Here is a 26335-nt window from a genome sequence, read left to right as displayed (position 1 = left end):
AAGTACTAAAATCACCTTATGGCGGATAACCCCTTTAATAAGGATAAAGGGAAAAATAAAATATAAATAAATGAAAACAAATATATAACTAAACATAGACATGTTGTATCAGGGTACGACCTTCGCCGATCACAAGAGTAAGCTTCGTGTCACGTAATTGAGACATGCTCATAGACTTACATGGGCAGTTTGTTTCGATCACATGACACTTTGCCAGGAGAGAATGTGCTGACCGTAGACTTCTCCTAGATCGTTCTTCTGATCGGTGGTGGTCTGACCCCGTCAATCCAAACTTTTGACAAATCACAGGGGTCATTTATGGCTGGAGAGCAGATGACTGCAGACTAGAGCCTAAATTGATGTGTGTGCTTTACATTGTGATTAGCAGATTAGAGCCTAAATTGATTATTGTGATTAGCAGAGTAGAGCCTAAACTGATGTGATTTACATTGTGATTAGCAATGTCAAGTTTAATAAGGCCCTTTATGACAAGAAAGACTAGTGCAGAATTAAAAAACACATAATGTAAAAACACGCATTTTATGCACCATTCACTGCTTGATAAATTCCCCTCATTATCTTTATACAATGTCATTTGTCAAAGGTTGGAATGTATTACACATACAGACACACACTCAATTATTGGTGCCTTTTTGTAACTATGACCATTGTGTAGAATATTAAAAAAAATAAACATCTACTTACCTCCAGCGCTCCCATGGTGAATCCATTGCCCTTTCCCCCAATGCGATCTTCTTCCTGAGCTGCAGCATGACGTGCCATCCACAGAAGGAACCTGGCCCAATCTGTCATACTGCAGCTCATCAAAAAGCTGGCCATAGCGATGTCCCACCTTGGCCAGCGATTTGCTGAGCTGTAGTATGACACATTAGGCCCGGATGCTTCCATAGGCGACAGTAATGCTGCAGCTCAGGAAGACGATTGCACCAGAGGACCAGAGTAGGGCACTGAAGGCACCACAGAATCACATGAGTAAGCAGATTATTATTTTTATATCCCTCACAATGGCCATATGTAGAAAAAAAGACCCCCTTTCTTCAGAAGTCATCATTTATTCTGACTAACAGTGCATCTTGAGAGAGAAGATGGACTATTAGCAATCAGATTACATGCTGCTTACAGAAGTCTATGGCGAGGGGAGTGTGACTGGAGATAGGATGGCAAGAAGCAGACAGGGAGACTCCAGAGAGACTACTGGAGTTTAAAAAAAGTGTTAGATCTCACCCTAGTGTTGTATTCACAGCTTAGACTGTTCTATAATGTTCTCCATACTGCTTCATAGGTGTGCTATGGAGCTGTAGGGGAGTAGGATTCCCACTTCTGTGTATGCTCAGTGTGTAGGCGATATCAGGGAGGTAAGGCTCCACTCTCTAGCTTAGGGACAATTGAAAAAGAAACATGATATATGCAAAGCAGAAATCTAAGGAAAAATTCCATGTACAAGTAATGTAATGGCAAGAAATAGTGCTATTTCTCATCTAAACACACATGACAAGTTGTCCTGAAAAGGTACCTAAAATAACAGATAATCTTTACATTTACAATTCAATTACACAATTCATAACACATCAGTTGACTTTCCTTCTTTACTGTTGCTTACAGGTTAATGTTATAATGTATTGTTGATTTACAGGTTTCTCGAAACTGCATCCTATTTTTGTGTAAAGCCAAAAATAGGTGAAAAGGAAGTATCGCCAAATTCTTTCTTTAGTATTTGGCATGAATTTAGCACAGATTTTAAAGATTGCTGGAAAAAAGAAAGCAGGCTAATTTTGCAGGAGAGGTAAGTAGCTTAGCCAAGTACTTTTTATCTTTAATTGTATGATTTAGATAAAATTGATAGAAAAACTTTCGGGAAGCAAAAGTATTTTACAACAAAAATGAAGGTATATAAAGAAATGGTCATACAGTCTCATAGCAAAAAGAGAAAATTTCTCTTTTTCCCTTTATTAAGGCTCTGTTCCTGCTCCATACTAAACTCATATTTACAAAACAGACTATAAGCTCACTGAGATGCAAGCAGATACTGCAAGAGAGAGGATAACTTTGAATAATTTTAAAAGAAAACAAAGAAAGAAAGTGTGGGAGCTTGCTTGTGTGTCATACATAGAAAGTGTGTGTGTGTGTATGACGTGACAAGTGTGGTGCTTTAGGGCAATCTGTCACCAGTGTTACCGACTAAGGCTGGGTTCACACTACGTTTTTGCCATACTGTTTTCAATCCGTTTTTCTAAATAAAACCGTATGGCAAAAAACGGATGGAACAGTATGGAAAAAAGTAAACCGTATGCGTTTTTAAACAGTATACTGTTTTTAAAAGTGCTAACAGTTCCGTCAGTTTTTATAGAAAAAAACCCATACGTTTTTGAAAATGTTGTTCATTTTTAATGGGAGGGGTCTTGGGTGGGGACTTTAGGATTCAAATGCGCATGTGCAAAATAAAAACGTATAGGTTTTTCCCGTATGGAACCGTATACATGTGCGTTTCCTATTGACGTCCATGTTAAAAAAAACGTATGCGGTTGCAGTACGGTTTTTAAACCGGAGTCAAAACCGTGGTTGACCAACCGCAACCGCATACGTTTTTTTTTTTAACATAGACGTCAATGGGAAACGCACATGTATACGGTTCCATACGGGAAAAACGTATACGTTTTTATTTTGCACATGCGCATTTGAATCCTAAAGTCCCCACCCAAGACCCCTCCCATTAAAAATGAACAACATTTTCAAAAACGTATGGGTTTTTTTTCTATAAAAACTGACGGAACTGTTTGCACTTTTAAAAACAGTATACTGTTTAAAAACGCATACGGTTTACTTTTTCCATACTGTTCCATCCGTTTTTTTGCCATACGGTTTTCTTTAGAAAAACGGATTGAAAACAGTATGGCAAAAACATAGTGTGAACCCAGCCTAACCTGGTTCTGAGTGACTGTTTCCAATGCTCCATCCCTTCTTTTCCTGTCTGTTTCCTCAGTTATGCCCAGAAATCCAAATATGTAAAATAATGCTTTGGTGCACTGGAGGCATCCCCTTGATGCATGCTTCTCCTACCTAACTTTTATCATATGATGATCATCATCATCATCATCATCAAAAGTCCTTCAGCCACACTTTCTTCTATCCTGTACTGCTATGCTCTGCCTCCACGTGTACTGGCCCTATCATCCCCCGCACTGTGACCCCATATCTTTTTAATAGATGACTGCACTGCAGCTCTTGACATGCATCCAACCATTGCTTCTGGCTTCTGTCTGTTTTCTGGAGTTTATACACAGCAAGTCAGTGAATTTGCTGCACATGGCCTTGGTAGTTAAGGCCCTTGTGAGGTAGTGAATTTGTAGGTAAAAATGATCAGAATGCAGGTATTAATTGAGTTTGATCTCAAAGTATACACGATTCATAGATATATTACATATTGTAGAATGGAACCCTTCAAACAGTCTTTCCACCAAGCTAACAGAACCAAACATGCAGGTTCACAGTTAAAAAATGCTGGGTTTATTTTAGCAGTTCACATACAGCATAAAGTATTGCTTTCAGTATGCAGTAAAAGAGAAAATTAAATGTCCTTCACATCTGGTTCTTTCTATAAACATAAACTTCTGAACTTCTCACCCAAAACTTGGTTAGTTCAGTGCCAAAAATCTGTCTTTTTGGTGCAGTGTATCAGTATCCAATATTCCCTAGACCAACTGGTCTCACCTCAGAGCAATACCTTTCTCATGCTCTCTGGCAGTGCTCATATACCTGTGTGTATAGCTCAGGCCTCTAACACAAACCAGAACTGTAGCATGAGTGTGACTTTATCCTCAGAACCTTTATCCATTCCCAAAGCCCAGACCAAACTCCAGTCCTATATCACTAAGGCAAGAAGTCTTAGTGATACCTACCTTACATCCACCAGCTGCTTGCTTGGCGCCTACCCTGGCCAAACAGTGAACTCTTGACAGAACATCAGCATTTACATGAGATTTACCTAATCTGTGTTCCACAACAAAATCAAAGTTCTGTAATGTCAGGAACCAACGTGTTACCCTAGAATCAATGTGTGCAGACAGCTCGCTTCCTCGTGGCTTCAAACACCTGTGCACGGACAAGCTGGCAGCGCCCCCAGATTGGATTAATAGCAAAGGAAGAGAAGTCCAGCGCTAGGTGCAGCAGATTCAGGTATTTATTGTAGGATCACAGATACATAAATGGCAACAAGACAAGTAGCCGACGCGTTTCAGACCTCTAAGGGTCCTTAGTCATGGCATAACATACATAAATAAAATCTGAGTTTACATACTTTACAAACTAGGTCACATGTAGCATGACATCATCATGAAAAATGAGACAATTGGAAAACCTGGAGAAAGTCCTAAAGATGGTACAAGAGAGCGATGTGTATATTTGTAAAAGTAGTACAGCAAACATGTGGGGGATCTAACATATGTATTTAAATAAACGTATCAAATATATCGAATGTATTAGATTCCAAAAATGGAGCCAGAAATGGAGGGTTAAAGAGACCGATCTAAAATGTTAATATCAGATTGTGTCTCAAATTCATGCCATTCGGTTCCCTTGTGTTCAGCACTAACATCCAGTAGGACTCTCGGTTGAACAACTTGCGTTTTAAATCTCCACCTCTAGCTCCATTCTGGACTTTTTCAATAGCATTAATGCGTAGTGTAGATATATCCCCGTCATGATAATTGTGAAAATGCTGGGACAATGCTGAGAGGTTGAACTGATCACTCCTAGCATCCGAAATGTGACATCTAATGCGCTTTTTCAGAGTATTAGAGGTACAGCCTACATATTGAGAACGACATGCAGTACAGGCAGCAAGGTATACAACTGAAATAGTATTGCAATTAATATATGTTTTATTAAAATACTTTTTTCCTGTGCTGTATGACGTGAAAGAATTTGAAATTGACATATGAGAACGTGATGCACTGTTTATGACCGCATCTCCAAGTACCAGGAGAGTGAAGCCAGGTAGGATTAGTGTGTTGTTTATTTTCATCTAAAAATAGACTGGGGGATAATGTGGAACCAAGGGATGGGCCACGTTTTGATACCACCCTGATAGATGATTTATCTACCAAATTTAAAGCCGGATCATTTTCAAGTATAGGTAAATGTTTATGTAGTATATGTTTAATGGCATAGAATGGTTTACTATAGTTTGTGGTAAAGACGGGTAATTTGGACTTATTGGCACACACACAAGTCTGGCACAAATTAGTTTTACATTTAGACTTTATTTCACAAAGTACAAACAAGTCTTGTTTGAAAATATCCCTTCCCCCAGCAACCAATCATTTCATGCTCCCCCAGCAACCAATCATTCCATGCTCCCCCAGCAACCAATCATTCCATGCTCCCCCAGCAACCAATCATTCCATGCTCGCCCAGCAACCAATCATTCCATGCTCGCCCAGCAACCAATCATTTCATGCTCCCCCAGCAACCAATCATTCCATGCTCCCCCAGCAACCAATCATTTCATGCTCCCCCAGCAACCAATCATTTCATGCTCCCCCAGCAACCAATCATTCCATGCTCGCCCAGCAACCAATCATTTCATGCTCCCCCAGCAACCAATCATTCCATGCTCCCCCAGCAACCAATCATTCCATGCTCGCCCAGCAACCAATCATTCCATACTCCCCCAGCAACCAATCATTTCATCCTCTTAACGGCAGCAGCCTATAGACATCTTAGCTCAGAATCTCCAGGCTCAGTAGCTTCTCCCGGTCTGCTCAGAGGAGACACTTCTTCTCTCATAAATGTAAAGGGCATATTTGTGACCCATGGGTGATCTGTGTGAAAAGCAAATGCTGAGCATATCCTAAGGCTGCAGACATCTTATCTCAGCATCTCTAGATAATGCTCTAGCTTCGTTTTCTCCCTGTCTGCTCTGTGGAGACACTGAGCTGCTTCTCTCATAAATTGTGACACAGGGAGAGGAGGGGGAGAGAGGCTGTGTCTGTCAGTCAGACACTGTGAAGCGAAGCCAGACAGGAGATAGGTCACGTGGGCTTGTCTTGGAGCGAGGAGACTAGCCCCCACCTTTTCAAGACAGAGTGGACTTGAAAATGACGTTTTCCTCCCTTTTGCTGCATGTAAGTGACAGCTAAATCAGGAAAACTGCTGTATATAGCTAATGAATTATATTTAGACAAATTCTTAGGCTGGGAAGAAGGAAAGGATAGGCTATGGGTTTAGTTCCCCGGAATACCCCTTTAAGCTTTTCTCACTATAACCCCTAGCTTTTAGTCTTTCATGTAAACTTTTAGATTCCCTTTCAAAAATATCATTATTAGAGCAGTTTCTTCTCAGGCGAACCCATTCTCCATATGGAATGTTGTTAATCACATGTTTAGGATGACATGAGTTCGCCTGTAGAATGCTGTTACCTGCTGTCTCCTTTCTGTATGGTTCCACAACCATTTAGCAGTGTCAGACACTATGTCACCACACCGGGAAGGAGCACATAATTTAACATCTAAAAATGAAATGCTAGAGTGGGAAAAATGAGATGTGAATCACGATTAAAATCTAACTTTGAAACTCTCTAATTGTAAGGAAAATGGATATTCCAAATAAATTTTATTTTTCTTCACAAACACAATATGTCCACTTTATGTTGGCATCATTAGAGGGCTTCAAAGTAGAGCAGCAATTTTCAAAAATGTCATGAAAATTGCTAAATCTGAAGGGACAGATGTTACAGAACTACAACTCCCAGCATGCCTGGGCAGTCGAGGCATGCTGAGAGTTGTAGTTTGGCAACATCTGGAGGGCTACTGTTTGGGCACCACTGTAACAGTGGTCTCCAAACTGTGACCCTCCAGATGTTGCAAAACTACAACTCCCAGCATGCCCAGACAGCCTTTGGCTCTCTGGGCATTCAGGGAGTTGCAGTTTGGCCCCCCTAGTGGTTGCCACAGTAAAGATCGATTTACTTTCACTTTCAATTAACCCCCCACTGTCGATTCCCTACCTGATCAGGATCCTGCAGGCTCCAGCGAAGATCCCAGGTCCCCAGGCATCTTCTCCTGCAGGTATGGCCTCCATTTTCTTTCCAGAGCCCCTCGACATCCAGGGGTGGGCAGAACGGGGGTTGCCATGGCAACCCCCTGTCCTGCGCTGCCATTGGTCAGAACTCCGTTCTGAGTAATGGCAGGGGAAAGGAGTAGATCGCAGCTTTGCGACCTCACTCCTATCCTTTAGGCTGATCGGGGCTGTTGCTGACAACTCCGATCAGCCCTATTTTCTGGGTGATCGGGTCACCAGAGACCCGATCAGCCCGGAATTGGAGAAAATCGCATGTCTGAATTGACATGCGATTTTCTCCGATCGCCGACATGGGGGGGGTCTCAGGACCCCCCTGGGCGATGTGCCAGGGTGCCTGCTGAATGATTTCAGCAGGCATCCGGCTCCGGTCCCCAACCGGCTAGTGGTGGGGACCGGATTTCCCACGGGCGTATGGATACGCCCTCGGTCCTTAACCCCTTAAGGACTCAGCCCATTTTGGCCTTAAGGACTCAGACAATTTAATTTTTACGTTTTCATTTTTTCCTCCTCGCCTTCTAAAAATCATAACTCTTTTATATTTTCATCCACAGACTAGTATGAGGGCTTATTTTTTGCATGACCAGTTGTCCTTTGTAATGACATCACTCATTATATCATAAAATGTATGGCGCAACCAAAAAACACTATTTTTGTGGGGAAATTAAAACGAAAAACGCAATTTTGCTAATTTTGGAAGGTTTTGTTTTCACGCCGTACAATTTCTGGTAAAAATGACATGTGTTCTTTATTCTGAGGGTCAATACGATTAAAATGATACCCATTATTATATACTTTTATATTATTGTTGCGCTTAAAAAAAATCACAAACTTTTTAACCAAATTAGTACGTTTATAATCCCTTTATTTTGATGACCTATAACTTTTTTATTTTTCCGTATAAGCGGCGGTATGGGGGCTCATTTTATGCGCCATGATCTGTACTTTTTTTTGATACCACATTTGTATATAAAAAACTTTTAATACATTTTTTATAATTTTTTTTTAATAAAATGTATTAAAAAAGTAGGAATTTTGGACTTTTTAAAATTTTTTTCGTTCACGCCGTTCACCGTACGGGATCATTAACATTTTATTTTAATAGTTCGGACATTTACGCACGCGGCGATACCAAATATGTCTATAAAAAATGTTTTTTACGCTTTTTGGGGGTAAAATAGGAAAAAACGGACGTTTTACTTTTTTATTGGGGGAGGGGATTTTTCACTTTTTTTTTACTTTTACTTTTACATTTTTTTACATTTTTTTTTACACTTGAATAGTCCCCATAGGGGACTATTCATAGCAATACCATGATTGCTAATACTGATCTGTTCTATGTATAGGACATAGAACAGATCAGTATTATCGGTCATCTCCTGCTCTGGTCTGCTCGATCACAGACCAGAGCAGGAGATGCCGGGAGCCGGACGGAGGAAGGAGAGGGGACCTCCGTGCGGCGTTATGAATGATCGGATCCCCGCAGCAGCGCTGCGGGCGATCCGATCGTTCATTTTAATCGCGAACTCCCGCAGATGCCGGGATCTGTATTGATCCCGGCACCTGAGGGGTTAATGGCGGACGCCCGCGAGATCGCGGGCGTCGGCCATTGCCGGCGGGTCCCTGGCTGCGATTAGCAGCCGGGATCAGCCGCGCATGACACGGGCATCGCTCCGATGCCCGCGGTTATGCTTAGGACGTAAATGTACGTCCTGGTGCGTTAAGTACCACCTCACCAGGACGTACATTTACGTCCTGCGTCCTTAAGGGGTTAAGGACTCGGAATGCAGGGCATATCCATACGCCCTGTGTCCTGAAGAGGTTAAGGATGGCTTATAATAGAGCCAAGTCATTAACACGAGATACTTTCCTATACTTGGAAATGATTCGGCTTTAAATTTGGTGGATAAATCATCTATCAGGGTGGTATCAAAACGTGGCCCATCCCTTGGTTCCACATTATCCCCAGTCTATTTTTGTGATGAAAATAAACAACACACTAATCCTACCTGGCTTCACTCTCCTGGTACTTGGAGATGCGGTCATAAACAGTGCATCACGTTGTCATATGTCAGTTTCAAATTCTTTCACGTCATACAGCACAGGAAAAAGGTATTTTAACCCATTTATGCACAATCAGGTACCTGATGATTAGGGATGACTTCCCGCATCATCAGGTACATGTACCTGATGAGAATAAACTGTCACAGCACCGCCTGGTGCTGTGACAGTTTATTGAGCTTGGCTGTGCTGCACAGCCATGCCTTCCTGAAGCCGGCCAGGGACCAATAGCAGCGGTCCCCATTAGGCAATTGCTGCTATTGGTCTGTCATTACAGACTGACCAATCGCAGGGATCTGGTGGGGGTCTTCTCCTTCCCCCTCTCTTCCGTCACTTCACACTGTGAAACGATCGCTGAATGGTACCAATGAAAGCATCAACTTGTCTCCCAAAAATATTTTAGCACCCCAAGGCCTCTGCAACTTTATATGATCCCAACAAAATATAAACTAAAAGGAGGCATCAAAATCCACACAGCACGCCTTCATGTCTGAGGTCTGTGTGTAAGACATGTAGCGCACAAAGACCACATATGGGATATTTCTAAATACGTCAGAATTTGGGGAATAAATCTTGAGTTGTATTTCTTTGTCAACACCTACTATGTTACAGAAAAAAAAATTATTAAATTTGGTGCAGTATGACTGTTTATCGTACAAGCAGAAAATGTAAAATCTAGAAAAATACAATTTTTTCATTTTTTTTTTTGCTGAATTTTGGAGTAAAGGGATTAAAGATATGCTTTACAGCAAGCCCCATAGACACAGGCAACAATAGATAGGAGCTGCCCCATTGACATGAATAGGAGTTTTCTTCTCAGTTCTGTGACCTTTACAGAGGTCATTCCAAACGGATGGTGAGGCTGAGCTAGGAACATGATCTATTGTCTTGTCTATATACAGGTGTCAACTTTCACTGTATTACTGTCTGTGATGATAAGTAGAAGACTATTGGAATGCAATCTTTACAGAACAGAGAGACTCGACCTAGTTAGGATTGGTGGGGAGAATGAAAACTGTAAGGTTTTAGGATTAATACACTATTTCATTATAGACAGTAAATTGGAAAATCAGAAAAAACATCACCAGAAATTCTTACAAAATTTGTGTAACATAAAAACTTAATTTAAGCAATAGGTAATTTTCTGATTACACATTCCTTGTAGGTGGCATGTAGACTTGAGGGAGTAGTCTAGTTTGAAAGTTGGGACCTCAGTATAGCATCTGTTAGAAAGTTATATAGCATGGTATTTTAACAGGAGGTACATTTACAACTGATCTAAAAGTAATCAAGCAATAGAGCTGTAAGGACACCGTTTACACATTGTGGAATACTCAAACAGTTAACCTGGCTCAATCATAAAAGGAATTGTTACTTCCACCCAGGCCCGGACTGGCCTATCGGGACACCGGGAAATTTCTCCGGTGGGCCGCCGGCCCTGGGGCCGCTTTGAGATGTGGCTGCGTGCATTTTTTCCCCCCTCCAGCGGCCGCCAGGGCCGGATCATCATTGGCGCTGACGTCCCATGCGTGCGCCCATGGTAACAGCAGAGCGGTGAGGAGGACGCGCGCGCATGGTAAGTGACCAGCGGCGCGTCATCTTCAGTATTCCAACCACCACTCCGGGGTTACGATCTACTGCTATGGCCTATGGGCCATAGCAGTAGGCTACTGCTATGGCCCATAGGCCATAGAAGTAGATCGTGACCTTGAAGCGGTGGTCGGAATACTGAATACTGAATACACTGTATAGGCTGAAGGCTGTATGTCTGTGGGGGAACTGTACTGCACCTAATGTGGGGGACTATACTGCATCTAATGTGGGGGACTATACTGCACTAGAGTGGCAGTTTAAATCCGCGACTTGCTGCTTCATTCGTAACAAAGACCCGGGCCCCCTCTGATCTAACACTTCTTTATCATGTAGATGGAGATAACCACTTTAACAAAAACTACCTTAAAGAGACATTTTACAGTCAGGAAAAAGAATAATATTTACTCCCCTTCCTCCTTACTGTGTTGAGCCTCCATCAGCAAAGGCTGTTGAAGGCAACATTATTCTTTTAGTACAAGCCTTAGGGTATGTTCACACTGTGGAATTCCCGCGGAATTCCGTGAGCGAAATTCGTGAGTGGAATTCTGTGCAGTGAACATACCCTAAGGGTTGTACTAAAAGAATAATGTTGCCTTCAACAGCCTTTGCTTTGTTGAGAAATTTCTTTGGCGGAGAATTACACCACTGTAATTGTTGCGAACAGAGAATGAACATGTTCATTCTTTGTGCGGAATTCCGCGAGCACTGCATAGCCGTCAATAGTGATGGTGCAGTGCCACATAATCCTACCACCGAAGTATTTTCATCGGCACCCATCAGACGGAATCTCCGCTTGCGGAATTCTGTGAGCTAAGATTCTGCAGTATGAACATACCCTTAAGGTTATGCAAATTGAGAAAGTAGCAAGTGTTGCAAAGGTATACAAATCAACAAAGTCTGAACAAATGAGCAAATCTGAGGCATGTGAGAGGAGCTTCAATAGTATAAAAGCCAGATCAAAAGCTATTTTTTTCAGCCACATAAAATTCCTCAGAAATGAGATCAAGTCAGTACTGTATGATGCCTCTTGTTTGTCCACAAGCCAGTTATTGCTACTTGTCGCAAACAGAGACAGAATCCTTGAGTTGGAAAATGTCAGATGTCATCAGTGTTTAATGTTACATGTCCCAGTTGTTGGGGGATCAACAACATACTGGAATAACAGCAAAAGGTGTCAGGAGACTAACTCCTGGATGGATTGGTGGTCAGATGGCGTGTAGTGATCTATTCTGTACTGTGATTTATTCTGTACGGTGAGTGAAAAAAAGACGTCACATACCAAGTCTAGGGCTTTCAACAGTATCTACACAAACCATCAGATGGCGCTTTCATGACATTGGCCTACAAGCCAGATGTCCAGCTGCAGGTGTTCCTACTGCTCTCAAAGGCTATAGTTCTGCAGAGCAAAACAGCAATGGAGGTTGGAATACTAACCCCTTCAGAAGCCTTCACAGGGGAACATCACACATCACACAGGTTCTACTCCTGGGATTATGGTGTAGTGTAGCTGGACTCCTCTAGTCTTCATTCCAGATACACACAGAGTTACATGGTTGGTCATGGAACTAGTGGTACGGCCGTTTCTTTGAAGTGCGCCAGAGTTGTTTTATACACCATGCCATACCGCATGTTGCTTGTGCTACTGTGAACAGCCTGTGTGGCCTAAACTCGCTACCTTGGTTTGCAGCATCTCTGGAATTGTCTCCGTTAAGCACAAATGGGACATCATTGTTTGGAAACTGCAAAGGGAGCTGCCAGTATGTTTGAGTAGTGTGTCCAAGTGCATTTGGCATTGCAGAACATTTCTCTGACAACCTTTGATAACCTTATAGCATGTGCATTTTTGCACATGGTGTTCATATTTATCCCCTTAAAGGAGTACTCCGGCCCTAAGACATATTATCCCCTATCCAAAGGCTAGGGGATAAAATGTCTGACCACTGGGGACCCCCGCAATCTTGCATTCGGCACCCACCTCTTTGAGCTGCACGCCACGCTGCCAGCTCACAAACTGTCGGAGGCTGGAATATTGTGATATCACGACTCTGCCCCGTGTGACGGCGGAACCCCACGGTCAGACATCTTATCCCCTATCCTTTGGATAGGGGATAAGATGTCTTGGGGCCTAAGTATCCCTTTAAGGACTGGGCCATTTTTCATATTTTCACTTTAATTATTTCCTCCTCACCTTCTAAAAATCGTAACACTTTCAATTTTGCACCTACAGACCCATATTAGGGCTTTTTTTTTTATGCACCATCAATTTCACTTTGTTATGACATCAATCCGTTTCACTAGAAAAAAAAAATTTGTGGGGCAAAATTGAAAAAAAAATAGCATTTTGTAACTTTTGGGGGCTTCCGATTCTACACAGTGAACTTTTCGGTAAAAATTACATACCTGATTTATATAGCTTTTTACTACCTAAAAAAATTATACCTACATGCACCAAAATTTGTATATTGAAAATTATCTGACCCCTATAACTTTTTTATTTTTCTGTATACAAGAAAGTGTGAGGGCTCATTTTCTGCACTGTCATCTGAAGTTTTTATCGGTACCACATTTGTTTTGATGGGACTTTTTGATAGCTATTTATAATATTTTTTAGGGTATTCAAAGTGACAAAAAAAAGCAATTTTGGTATTTTTTTGATGTAAACACCATTGACCATGCGGTTTAATTAACATAAAATTGTTATACTTTGGACACTTGCGCACGCGCTGATACTACATATGTTTATTTATAACCCCTTAAGGACCTAGGGCGTATGGATTCGCCCTGGCTTTCTGGTACTTAAGGACCCAGGACGTATCCATACGCCCGTAGGAATTTCAGTCCCTGCCGCGCGCCAAGCGGGGACCGGACCGGGGTGACTGCTGATATCGATCAGCAGGCACCCCGCGCAAATGCCCAGGGGGCGTCATCAGACTCCCCCATGTCAGCAATCGGCGCAAATCACAAGTAAATTCACATTTGCGATTTGCGCCTATTCCCGGGTCATACGGGTCTATGGTTACCCGGAATATAAGGGGGATCACGGTTGTCTAAGACACCTACGATCCCCCTGAAGGGATAGGAGTGAGGTGGCAGGGGTGCCACCCCTCCTATCCCTGCTATTGATCGTGAGAAGCGACGACCAATAGCAGATCGGGGGCAGGGGGGTTAACTTTCGTTTTCCCCGTCCTGCCCACCCACAATAGGCAGGGCAGAACGGGGAACCGAAGGGGACCGGGCGCCAAAGATCCACTTACTCTTTTGGTGGCTGCGGGCGACGGTGATCGGCAGGCGGCGATGTCGCTGCGGCAGAAGAGGATGGCTCCCTGGATCGTACGGAAGCCGGTAAGTTGCCTAGCAACATCTGAAGGGCTACAGTCTGAGACCACTATACCCTTTGTAAAAATGGTAAATTTGGGGGAAACTTTAGGTTTTTTTTTTTTTTCATTTACACTTCCGATTTTAACGAAAAGACATCAAACACCTGTGGGGCATTAACCCCTTAAGGACCGGGGTTTTTCCGTTTTTGCATTTTCGTTTTTTGCTCCTTGCCTTTAAAAAATCATAACTCTTTCAATTTTGCACCTAAAAATCCATATGATGGCTTATTTTTTGCGCCGCCAATTCTACTTTGTAATGACATCAGTCATTTTGGCCAAAAATCTACGGTGAAACGGAAAAAAAAATCATTGTGCGACAAAATTGAAAGAAAAAACGCTGTTTTGTAACTTTTGGGGGCTTCCGTTTCTACGTATTAAATTTTTGGGTAAAAATGACACCTTATCTTTATTCTGTAGGTCCATACGATTAAAATGATACCCTACTTATATAGGTTTGATTTTGTCGGACTTCTGGAAAAAATCATAACTACATGCAGGAAAATTAATACCTTTTAAAATTGTCATTTTCTGACCCCTATAACTTTTTTATTTTTCCGTGTATGGGGCGGTATGAGGGCTCATTTTTTGCGCCGTGATCTGAAGTTTTTAACTGTACCATTTTTGCATTGATAGGACTTATTGATCGCTTTTTATTCATTTTTAAATTATATAAAAAGTGACCAAAAATGCACTATTTTGTACTTTGGAATTTTTTTGCACGCACGCTATTGACCGAGCGGTTTAATTAATGATATATTTTTATAATTCGGACATTTCCGCACGCGGTGATACCATATATGTTTATTTTTATTTACACTGTGTTTTTTTTTTATTGGAAAAGGGGGGTGATTCAAACTTTTAATAGGGGAGGAGTTAAATGATCTTTATTCACTTTTTTTTTTCACTTTTTTTTTGCAGTGTTATAGGTCCCATAGGGACCTATAACACTGCACACACAGATCTTCATCATTGATCACTGGTTTCTCATAAGAAACCAGTGATCAACGATTGTGCCGCATGACTGCTCATGCCTGGATCTCAGGCACTGAGCAGTCATTCGGCGATCGGACAGCGAGGAGGCAGGTAGGGGCCCTCCCGCTGTCCTGTCAGCTGTTCGGGATGCCGCGATTAGCCGCGGCTATCCCGAACAGCCCGACTGAGCTAGCCGGCAACTTTCGGTTTCGCTTCTAGTCGCGATCGGCGCTGCGCGCTATTAGAGGCGGGTCCCGGCTTCACTATGACTCCGGGACCGCCGTGATATGACGCGGGGTTACTGTGTGACCCCGCGTTATATCAGGAGAGCAGGACCAAGGACGTACCGGTACGTCCTCGGTCCTTAAGGGGTTAAGGCTAACTGGACCCCTTGTTACGTGCCTTGAGGGGTGTAGTTTCCAAAATGGTATGCCATGTGGGGTTTTCTGCTGTTCTGGCACCATAGGGGCTTTCTAAATGTGACATGCTCTCCAAAAACCATTTCAGTAAAATTCACTCTCAAAAATCCCATTGTCGCTCCTTCCATTCTGAGCCCTCTAGTGTGCCCGACAAACACTTGACATACACATATGAGGTATTTCCTTACTTGAGAGAAATTGGGTTGCAAATTTTGGGGGGCTTTTTCTCCTATTACCACTTGTAAAAATTCAAAAACTGGGTCTACAAGAACATGCGAGTGTAAAAAATGAAGATTTTAATATGAACTGAACTGGTCCCTGAAAAATTCAGAGTTTGAAAATGTTGTGAAAATTGCTGCTGAACTTTGAAGCCCTCTGATGTCTTCCAAAAGTAAAAACATGTCAACGTTATGATGCAGACATAAAGTAGACATATTGTATATGTGAATCAATATATAATTTATTTAGAATATCCATTTTCCTTATAAGCAGAGAGCTTTTTCATCAAATTTTGGAATTTTGAACCCAGAAATGATGCAAGTATTGGCAACATTTTACCACTAACATAAAGTAGAATATGTCACTAAACAACAATATCGGAATCAGAATGGAAAGTAAAAGCATCCCAGAGTTATTAATGCTTAAAGTGACAGTGGTTAGATGTTCAAAAAATGGCCGGGTCCTTAAGGTATAAATGGGCTGGGTCCTTAAGGGGTTAATATATGTACATATTTATATATGGAATTTGGGAAGAGGGGGTGATTCAAACTTTTAATATGGAAGGGCTTAATGGGTGTTTTTTTAAACTTTTTATTCAACTTTTCTTTTACACTTTTAGTCCCCTTAGGGGAATTTTAGGAGGAATCAGTAGCTTCCTAATACAGATCAATGTAGTTCCATATAACCACATTGTTCTGTGTGCTCTGCACTTGATTGATAAAGCCTGGTTCCGCCAGGCTCTAGTGGATCGCCCCCCGTGATCGCGCTGCAGGAGGGCGATTCACCCCACTGGACCACCAGGGACTGGTTTAAAGGGGTAGTCCAGTGGTGAAAAACTTATCCCCTATCCTAAGGATAGGGGATAAGTTTGAGATCGGTGGGGGTCCGACCGCTGGGGCCCCCTGCGATCTCTCTGTACGGGGCCCCGGCTCTCCGCCGAGATAGCGGGTGTCGACCCCCGCACGATGCGGCGGCCGACACGCCCCCTCAATACATCTCTATGGCAGAGCCGGAGATTGCCGAAGGCAGCGCTTCGGCTCTGCCATAGAGTTGTATTGAGGGGGCGTGTCGGCCGCCGCCTCGTGCGGAGGTCGACACGCCCCCTTCCAGCGGGCTGTCGGGGCTCCGTACAGGAGATCGCGGGGGGCCCCAGGGGTCGGACCCCCCGCGATCTGCAACTTATCCCCTATCCTTAGGATAGGGGATAAGTTGCTCACCACTGAATCACCACTGGACTACTCCTTTAAGGTCCCTTTAGATCTAAAGGATTGATCGCTGCATGTCAGCAATTGATGGCAGCCCCCAGCTACAAGAATCAGCTTGGGGCCGGACGATATGGTGCGGGCTCGAGTCAGGAGTCCTTAGACAGCAACTGGTTAATGCTGAATAAATCAAGATGTTTTGAATAGTTTGTTTCCATTTTTCATTTGCATATGGAATGCAAGCAGCTGGTGGATGGGAGGTTTTACTGAGGCTTCTTGTCTCAGTGACATAGGACTGGAGTTTGGGTCCAGGTTTTGGGAGTGACTGAAGGTACTGAGTATAAAGTCACTCCCATGCTCCAGTTCTGGTGTGTGTTAGAGGCCTGAGATAGACACACAGGTGTAGGACCACTGACAGAGAGCAGGAAAAAGTTATTGCTCTGAAGCTCACAAGTTTATGTTAAGAACTTGATGTAAAGGAAATTTAAGTTTCTGTTTTACTTTTTCTGTTTGTGAACTGCTACAAACCCAGAACTATTGAACTGTGAACCTGCCTGTTTGCTTGGTGGAATGATTGTTTAAAGGGTCCCGTTCTACAAATGGTGGAGGATGTAGGCACATATCTATTTATAATCTCCTCTCTTGGGCTGATAACACAAAGCCATTTCTTTGGGGTCCCAAGGCCCCTGCTGAGCCCAATAAGAGGTTCTTAAATCAAAGGGAAAACTGTGGACAAACGACTGTTAACAAGAAAAGGGGGAAGCCGGAAACCAGTTCCAAAACTCGTGTCAGCCAAATAATTTGTTGGAGGTGTCATAATCCTGGGCACATAGCAGCCCATTGTCCTATTAGGGCAGAGCCCATTGAGTGTGATGTGACATGAAAATGGTAATTGCACTCCTGAACTCAAGAAGTCTGGTAACCCTTCTAAGGCCGAGTTCACACTACGTTTTTGCCATACTGTTTTCAATCTGTTTTTCTAAAGAAAACCGTATGGCAAAAAAAACGGATGGAACAGTATGGAAAAAAGTAAGCCGTATGCGTTTTTAAACAGTATACTGTTTTTAAAAGTGCATACAGTTCCATCAGTTTTTCTAGAAAAAAAGTTTTTGAAAATTTTGTCCATTTTTAATGGGAGGGGTCTTGGGTGGGGACTTTAGGAATCAAAAGCGCATGTGCAAAGTAAAAACGTATACGGTTTTCCCGTAAGGAACCGTATACATGTGCGTTTCCCATTGACGTCCATGTTAAAAAAAAAAAAAAATGTATGCGGTTGCAGTACGTTTTTTAAACCACGGTTTTGACTCCAGTTTAAAAACCGTACTGCAACCGCATGCGTTTTTTTAACATGGACATCAATGGGAAACGCACATGTATACGGTTCCATACGTAAAAACGTATACGTTTTACTTTGCACATGCGCATTTGAATCCTAAAGTCCCCACCCAAGACCCCTCCCATTAAAAATGGACAACATTTTCAAAAACTTATGGGTTTTTTAAATAAAAACTGACGGAACTGTATGCCCTTTTAAAAACAGTATACTGTTTAAAAACGCATATGGTTTACTTTTTTCCATACTGTTCCATCCGTTTTTTGCCATACGGTTTTCTTTAGAAAAACGGATTGAAAACCGTATGGCAAAAACGTGATGTGAACCAGCCTAAGAGACAATGTTTCCCGATGCTGTTTACTCCTGGAAAAGGCATGGGGGTGATGTGTGTCCATGGTGATGTAAAAAACTATCCTGTTGCTTGAGTTACCATAGACATTATTGGTGGTTATGTATCCCACCATGTGGGCACAGTCAAAGATTTAATGCATGCAAATATAATAGGACATGAATAACCTTTGTTATTGGAGCTTTGGGGTAAAGCCATATCTCTCAGTACTAAGGTTTTCACAGCCAAACATGTCTTCTGTGTGTGAACCTATCAGGTGGTAGGGGAGATTACTGAAGTGCCTGATCATTTTCCCCAAGCCATTCTGGCAGGAGATGAGGATCAGACCATAGAGTCTGACCCAGGATTACCTAACCAATGTGTCTCAGGCTAGTTTTGCAACTGCCCAGTTACAAGACCCCATACAAATTGCCAAGGCAAATGTGACTGTTCTTAATGGTGTTCCCCATGAGCCAGATGCTTATAACAGATATTCTTATTGTAAAGCACATAACAGTCTGTTATATTGGGTTACCAAAGGCAATAATGAAGTAGTAGAACGGTTACTTGGTGATAGGTATGGCTCATTCTTATGTGTTGTGGGAACATCTAGCAACATATAAGACCAGAAAGCATATCTTTCAGAGGTTCTATTGATCGGGTTGCTATAAAGAAACTGAAAACTATTGTAAATCTTGCCCCACCTGCCAGCTAAATGCGACAGTGTCTTATGTTAGGAGACCTTTGGTGCCCCTCCCTGTTGTTGAGGTGCTTGTTTGACAGGACATCAATATATTGTGTATATGGTAATTCTCAATGATGCTACCAGATACATAGAGACCATTCCTTAGAGAAACACATCTGCTACGTGCATTACTTGTGAGTTGTTTTATGTGTGCACTAGAGTGGGTGTTCCCTAGAAATCTTAACAGACCAAGGTTCCCCATTTATGTCCAAGGTGATAAAAGAACTATGTAAAATAATTAAAATTAAACAAAGAAGAACTTCTGTATACCATTCACAAACTGATTGGCTGGTAGAGAGTTTTAATAAGACCTTATAAGGCTGGGTTCACACTACGTTTTCTCCCATACGGGAGCACATACGGCAGGGGGGAGCTAAAACCTCGCGCTCCCGTATGCCACCGTATGCGCTCCCGTATGTCATTCATTTCAATGAGCCGGCCGGAGTGAAACGTTCGGTCCGGTCGGCTCATTTTTGCGCCGTATGCGCTTTTACAACCGGACCTAAAACTGTGGTCAACCACGGTTTTAGGTCCGGTTGTAAAAGCGCATACGGCGCAAAAATGAGCCGACCGGACCGAACGTTTCACTCCGGCCGGCTCATTGAAATGAATTACATACGGGAGCGCATACGGTGGCATACGGGAGCGCGAGGTTTTAACTCCCCCCTGCCGTATGCGCTCCCGTATGGGAGAAAACGTAGTGTGAACCCACCCTAATCCATGTTGAAAAAAAAGTTTTGGACTGTCTGTTACCATATTTGTTCTTCTCAATTAGGGAAGTTCCCCAGGCCTTTACAGGGTTCTCACAATTTGAATTGTTGTATGATAGACACCCTCGTGGTATACGAAAGAGGAGTAGATATTGATCCAGCACTGCCAAAATGTCCACTTTATTAGAATTCTTTTAAAATAACATAGAAATGGAAAAACAACACCACAGTGTTGTCACACCGCTCAGCTGTATGCATTTCGGACACATGCACAACCTTGATCACCACTGCACCTGTGTGCATGCTCCTCCCTTATATGTGAAATGGGTTAACTTGAAGTGAAAGCGTAAATTACAGTGGTAAGTTGCAGCTCACTATACCGTCGAATAGCTGAGGTAACTGTGAAACAATAACAATAATAATAAATCATAATAATAATAATAATAATAATAATAATAATAAAATAATATTTATAAAAAAAATCAATAAAATATAGCAAACACAGTTCTCTAAGTTTTACGATATAAAATTGTATAACCGTATATCGTAAACCACTGGGAAAGATCACAGCAGGTCTCACTCTTGAGACCTGTTGTGATTGTAAGTTATAATCGTGAGAAGCGGGGGACAAACAGCACTTCTCCGCATTCCTGTACTGTACTGTACTCCGGGCCGTGATGTGAACGCAACCTAACGGATTACAGTGGGTCTTACTCCTGAGACCTGTTGCGATCATAATTTATAATCATGAGAAGTAGGCGGCACACAGCAGGGCTCCACATTCCTGCAATGTACTGTACTCTGGGCAGTGATGTAAATAGAACATCACATCACTGATTTATATTTCCCGCTAAGTGTTGTGATTGTCCGGCACTGTCTAGCCAATCACATCTCTCATGATTATAAATTACGATCGCACAGGTCTCGGGCGTAAGACCCACTGTAATGCGTTCACATGGCCGTCTGTCCCCGTTGTTTTATCCCCGTTTTGGTTCCTTTTTTGCAGGCTGTAAACGGATTCAAAACGGTTAAAAAAAAAAATCCCATTCATGTCAATAGGATTTTTTTACAATCCGTTTGCACCTGTCTGCACTCATTTCCGTTTTTTTTGACGGCATAAAAAACGGTACATGCAGTATTTTTTCTTCCGTCCCAAAAAACGAAGAAAAAACGGATACAGTAAATTTAACATTGAAGTCTATGGAAAACAAACGGATGAGCCTTTATATATATATATATATATATATATATATATACACACACACACATATATATACATATATATTTATATATATATATATATATATATATATATATATGTGACAATACATTCTGCTTGCAACTAATGACTGATATATGATTCGCTATGCTCTTTTACTATGTACAACAATATGACCTTCCTTTTTTTTATTCCTACATCCCCTCTATTGATTAACAAGAATTTGATAAAACAGCAATGATCCACTGTTTGACACCAACAGGATGTCCATCTTTAGGGTGTATTCACACGTACAGTATCCTGTGCATATTTAATGTGCTGCAGACTTGAAGCTGTGTTTAGTGATTTAGTTTACATTGAGATCTGCAGCATAAAATTTACAGCTTCAAATCCTGTGCATTGAATATGTCCAGGATACCGTATGTGTAAATACACACTCATACATAATTTTTGGAACAATATAAAATGACTATAGTGTGGGCAATACATGCTTAAAGACATATATATATATTTTTTAAACCAGCAGTTTGTGTACCGGTACTTGGTGAAATTGCTGTGCAGAATTCACTTTAACATATTTTTCAGGTTGAAAGAAGCAGAAGACGTATATAAGCAAAAAAAAGAAAAGACGTCAATAATAGTGAAACCTAAACATGAGTCTGGAATTGTAAGTACATATGTATCTGTTAAATTTCTAAATTTCTACTGCTGGATAACAACATTTTCTTTGGGATGATTTTTTTTCTGGACTAGCATTGGATATTATGATCCTAATAAATTAAACAAATTCTTTCTGCTAGAGCCTAAGCAGGAGAGTTAACATTGAGCACCATGTATATTATAATTACCTTATATAAAGGAGCCAACAGTGTGGCTAGAAGAAAAGAAAGTATGTAGAATGCTCACAATGAACTCACAGCCGTCCCCTGTTTTTTTTGTTTTTAGATATTTTGGGTTCTCCTTAGTACTTAACGAGGCAGGACGTAAATGTACATTCTGGTGTGGTGGTACTTAATGCACCAGGATGTACATTTACGTCCTGTACATGACCGCGAGCATTGGAGCTCGGGTCATACGCAGCAGATCCCGGCTGCTGATAGCAGCCAGGGACCCACCAGTAATGGCCAACATCTGCGATTGCGCGGCTGTCTGCCATTGACCCCACAGATGCCGGGATCAATACAGATCACGGCATCTGTGGGAGTGCGGTCAGAAAAATGCATGATCGGATCGCCCGCAGCGCTGCTGCGGCGATCCGATCATCGGTAATGGCGGATGAAGGTCCCCTCACCTGCCTCTGTCCATCTCCCAGCGTCTTGTGCTCTGGTCGGAGATCAAGCAGACCAGAGCAGAAGATGGCCGATAACACTGATCAGTGCTATGCCCTATGCATAGCACTGAACAGTATTAGCAAGCAAATGATTGCTATAAATAGTCCCCTATGGGGACTATTAAAGTGTAAAAATAAAAGTAAAAAAAAATGTAAATCGTCTGTTTTCCCCCATTTTACCCCCAAAAAGAGTACAATTTTTTTTTTTCACAAACATATTTGGTATCGCCGCATGCATAAATATACAAACTATTAAAATACAGTGTTAATTATGTCGTACGGTGAACGTAAAAAAAAAATACAAAATGACTTTTTTTTATAACATAAAAGATAAGAAATGTATTAGGTTTTATATATATATGCAAATGTGGTATCAAAAAAAATCACAAATCACTGTGAAATAAATGAGCTCTCATACCGCCACTTATACGGAAAAATGAAAAAGTTATAGGTCAGCAAAATGGAGGGATTTTAAACGCACTAATTTGGTTAAAAAGTTTGAGATTTTTTTTTAAGCAGTACAGTAATAGAGAAGTATGTAATCATGAGTATCACTTTGATTATATTGACGCACAGAATAAAGAAGACATGTCTATTTTACCGTAAAGTGTACTGCATGAAAACGAAACCTTCCAAATTTAGCAACATTGCGGTTTTCTTATCAATTTCCCCACACAAACAGCATTTTTTTGGTTGCGCCAAACATTTTATAGTAAAATGAGTGATGTCATTACAAAGGACAACTGGTCACACAAAAAAACAAGCCCTCATACTAGTCTGTGGATGAAAATATAAAAGAGTTATGATTTTTAGAAGGCGAGGAGGAAAAAAAACAAAAACGTAAAAAGGACATCTGTACTGATGAATTTTACATATTTCTGTGCCCGGACTGCAAAAGTAAACAAAATAAACTTTGGCTCACCTTCCTACGTTCCCCCGTTGCTCTGGTATCTGCCTCACGGTCCTCAGCTGCCATCCTCATGTTGCATCCTGGGGATGGGAATGTCACAGACCCGTCAGCGTATCACCGGCCGCAGCGACATCCCGCCTCGGCCGGTGATAATAAAATGATGTGGGCCACAACCCACTTCAATGCTAAGCATTGTTCAAAAACATGTTTTTAAAAATACACACACTTTTATATGCTTACAGCAAAGATGCAACGTATAATAGTATCCTTATTGGGAAAGACATAGACTCACAAGTAATGCCTTTCTCTGATTGGAGCTGTTCCCCTTCATCTGCCATGACACCTTCTTCCAGCCGTGACTCTTTTCTGCAGAATTGCCACACAAACGTTTTTAGACTCCTTACTTTTCCAACATCCTTCGCATCTCTATACAAACATGCCTATAGTGCTCCAAATGCCATCATAAGGTAGACCCCCCCCCCACTACCACACACTAAGTAGGCAGATAGGCAAAACCCTCATCATGCCACCTTTTGCTCTTTTTTTCTTACATTACGTAGCTGCAATCCTACACCCAAAGTTTGCCCCCTTTCTCTAAAATCTCACCATCATTAGGTAGGCAGCCATGTACATTAAATAAATACAGTAAAGACTCCCACCTCACTATAATGTAGGCAGACTCCCCTCATAATGTACGGTATATCACATAAATTAATACACCTCTCACATTTTTGTATATATTTTATTATATTTTTTTTATGTGACAACACTGAAGAAATTACACTCTGCTACAATGTTAAGCGGTGAGTGCATAGCCTGTACAATAAAAGTTAAAGAGATTATCCAGGATAAAAAAAAAAAAACAGCAGATTTCTTTTAACCTCTTAAAGACGCAGGGCGGAACCATGGGCTAATAGGGTGCTGCACCAATTGTTGTGCCGCGCCCTATTAACCTTTTAGATGCAGTGTTCAAAGTTGATTGCTGCATCTAAAGTAACAAAAATACACTCCTGGCAGCTCAGTTGGGCTGATCGGGAAAATCGCGGTGAAGGGTGCCTTACCTGCCTCCTGCTCGTCCGATCAGCGATTGATTGCTCCAGGCTTGAGCAATTGACTGTCGATAAGCTTGATCATTGCCGTGTTAGTGAATTTTTTTTTCCATTTCGCCGTGGAATTTTTGGTAAAATGACTGTCACTGCAAAGTAGAATTGGTGGCGCAAAAAATAAGCCATAATATGGAATTTTAGGTGCAAAATTGAAAGGGTTATAATTTTTAAAAGGTAAGGAGTGTGACAGTGTGGCAAGGAATGGGTGTATTTCCCTAGCTGATCCTGGAGGCCTGATCAATGAGGCAGCAGAGAGGGGAAGTATGTTTAACCCCTTAAAGGGGTACTCCGCCCCTAGACATCTTATCCCCTTTCTAAAGGATAGGGGATAAGATGTCGTATCGCCGCGGTGCCGCTGCTGGGGAGCCCCGGGATCCCCGCTGCGGCACTGCGCTATCATTACAGCACAGAGCAATACAGGGGCCGGAGCATAGTTACGTCACGGCTCCGCCCCTCGTGACATCACGGCCCGCCCCTTTCAATACAAGTCTATGGGAAGGGGCGCGGCGGTCGTCATGCCCCCTGCCATAGACTTGCATTAAGGGGGCAGGCCGTGATGTCACGAGGGGTGGAGCCTTGACGTCACGCGGCTGTGTCCCCTGTATCGCCCGTCATTATGCTCAGAGCGAACTCGCTCTGTGCTGTAATGATAGCGCAGTGCCGCAGCGGGGATCCCGGGGATCCCCAGCAGTGGCACCGCAGAGATCTGACATCTTATCCCCTATCCTTTGGATAGGGGATAAGATGTCTAGGGGCAGAGTACCCCTTTAAGGACGCAGCCCTTTTTTACCTTAAGGACGGAGCCCTTTTTCGCAATTCTGACCACCGTCGCTTTACACATTAATAACTCTAAAACGCTTTTACCGAATATTCTGATTCTGAGATTGTTTTTTCGTGACATATTCTACTTTATTTTGATGGTAAATTTTCGTCGTTACTTGCATCTTTTTTTGGTGAAAAATCCCCAAATTTCATGAAAATTTGGCATTTTTCTAACTTTTAAGCTTTTAAGGAAAATGGATATTCCAAATACATTTTTTTTTATTCACCAATACAATATGTCTACTTTATGTTGGCAGGATTAAGTGGCCATATTTAGACTTTTTGAAAAAATTTTAGGGCTTCAAAGTAGAGCAGCAATTTTCAAAAATGTCATGAAAATTGCTAAATCTGAAGGGACAGAACTACAACTCCCAGGATGCCTGGGCAGTCTAGGCATGCTGAGAGTTGTAGTTTGGCAACATCTGGAGGGCTACCCTTTGGGCACCACTGTAACAGTGGCCTCCAAACTGTGACCCTCCAGATGTTGCAAAACTACAACTCCCAGCATGCCCAGACAGCCTTTGGTTGTCTGGGCATGCTGAGAGTTGCAGTTCGGCCTTCCTAGTGGTTGCCACAGTAAAGATCGCTTTACTGCAACTTTCCTTGATAGGCCCACAACAGTTGACTTGCATCACACACTAGTTGAGTTACTCAACAGAGGCTGAGGATAGGGAGTGTCAGCAGTCACTAGATATATGTCAGATAGGGGTCTGCCAGACTGCTGGGAGAGCTGAAGAACAGACCGTGAGTCAAATCCAAGAGGATCCAGAGACTCAAGTGACAAGTGTGCCTCTGACTGAAACAGAAACTTCAGTAAAACCAGAAGTGGATCAGGTACAGGAACATGGGTTTCATCCGCCAGTTGAAGATGACCTTAAGGTGGGGCTAGAGTTG

At 42.1% G+C, this 26335-nt stretch overlaps 1 protein-coding gene across 1 annotated transcript in view; it reads left to right on the top strand.

Annotated features, from left to right (window-relative positions):
* FMN2 (formin 2) overlaps positions 1 to 26335 on the top strand; it is a 660180-nt gene that overhangs the window by 607853 nt on the left and 25992 nt on the right. Inside the window, exons 16-17 of the mRNA XM_056566943.1 lie at positions 1655 to 1804; positions 21859 to 21940. Coding sequence (XP_056422918.1) covers positions 1655 to 1804; positions 21859 to 21940 — 232 coding nt within the window. The remainder of the gene's footprint in view (positions 1 to 1654; positions 1805 to 21858; positions 21941 to 26335) is intronic.

Source organism: Hyla sarda, chromosome 3, assembly GCF_029499605.1.
Source record: "Hyla sarda isolate aHylSar1 chromosome 3, aHylSar1.hap1, whole genome shotgun sequence".
NCBI lineage: Eukaryota > Metazoa > Chordata > Amphibia > Anura > Hylidae > Hyla > Hyla sarda.
This window is presented reverse-complemented; position numbering and strand designations above follow the sequence as displayed.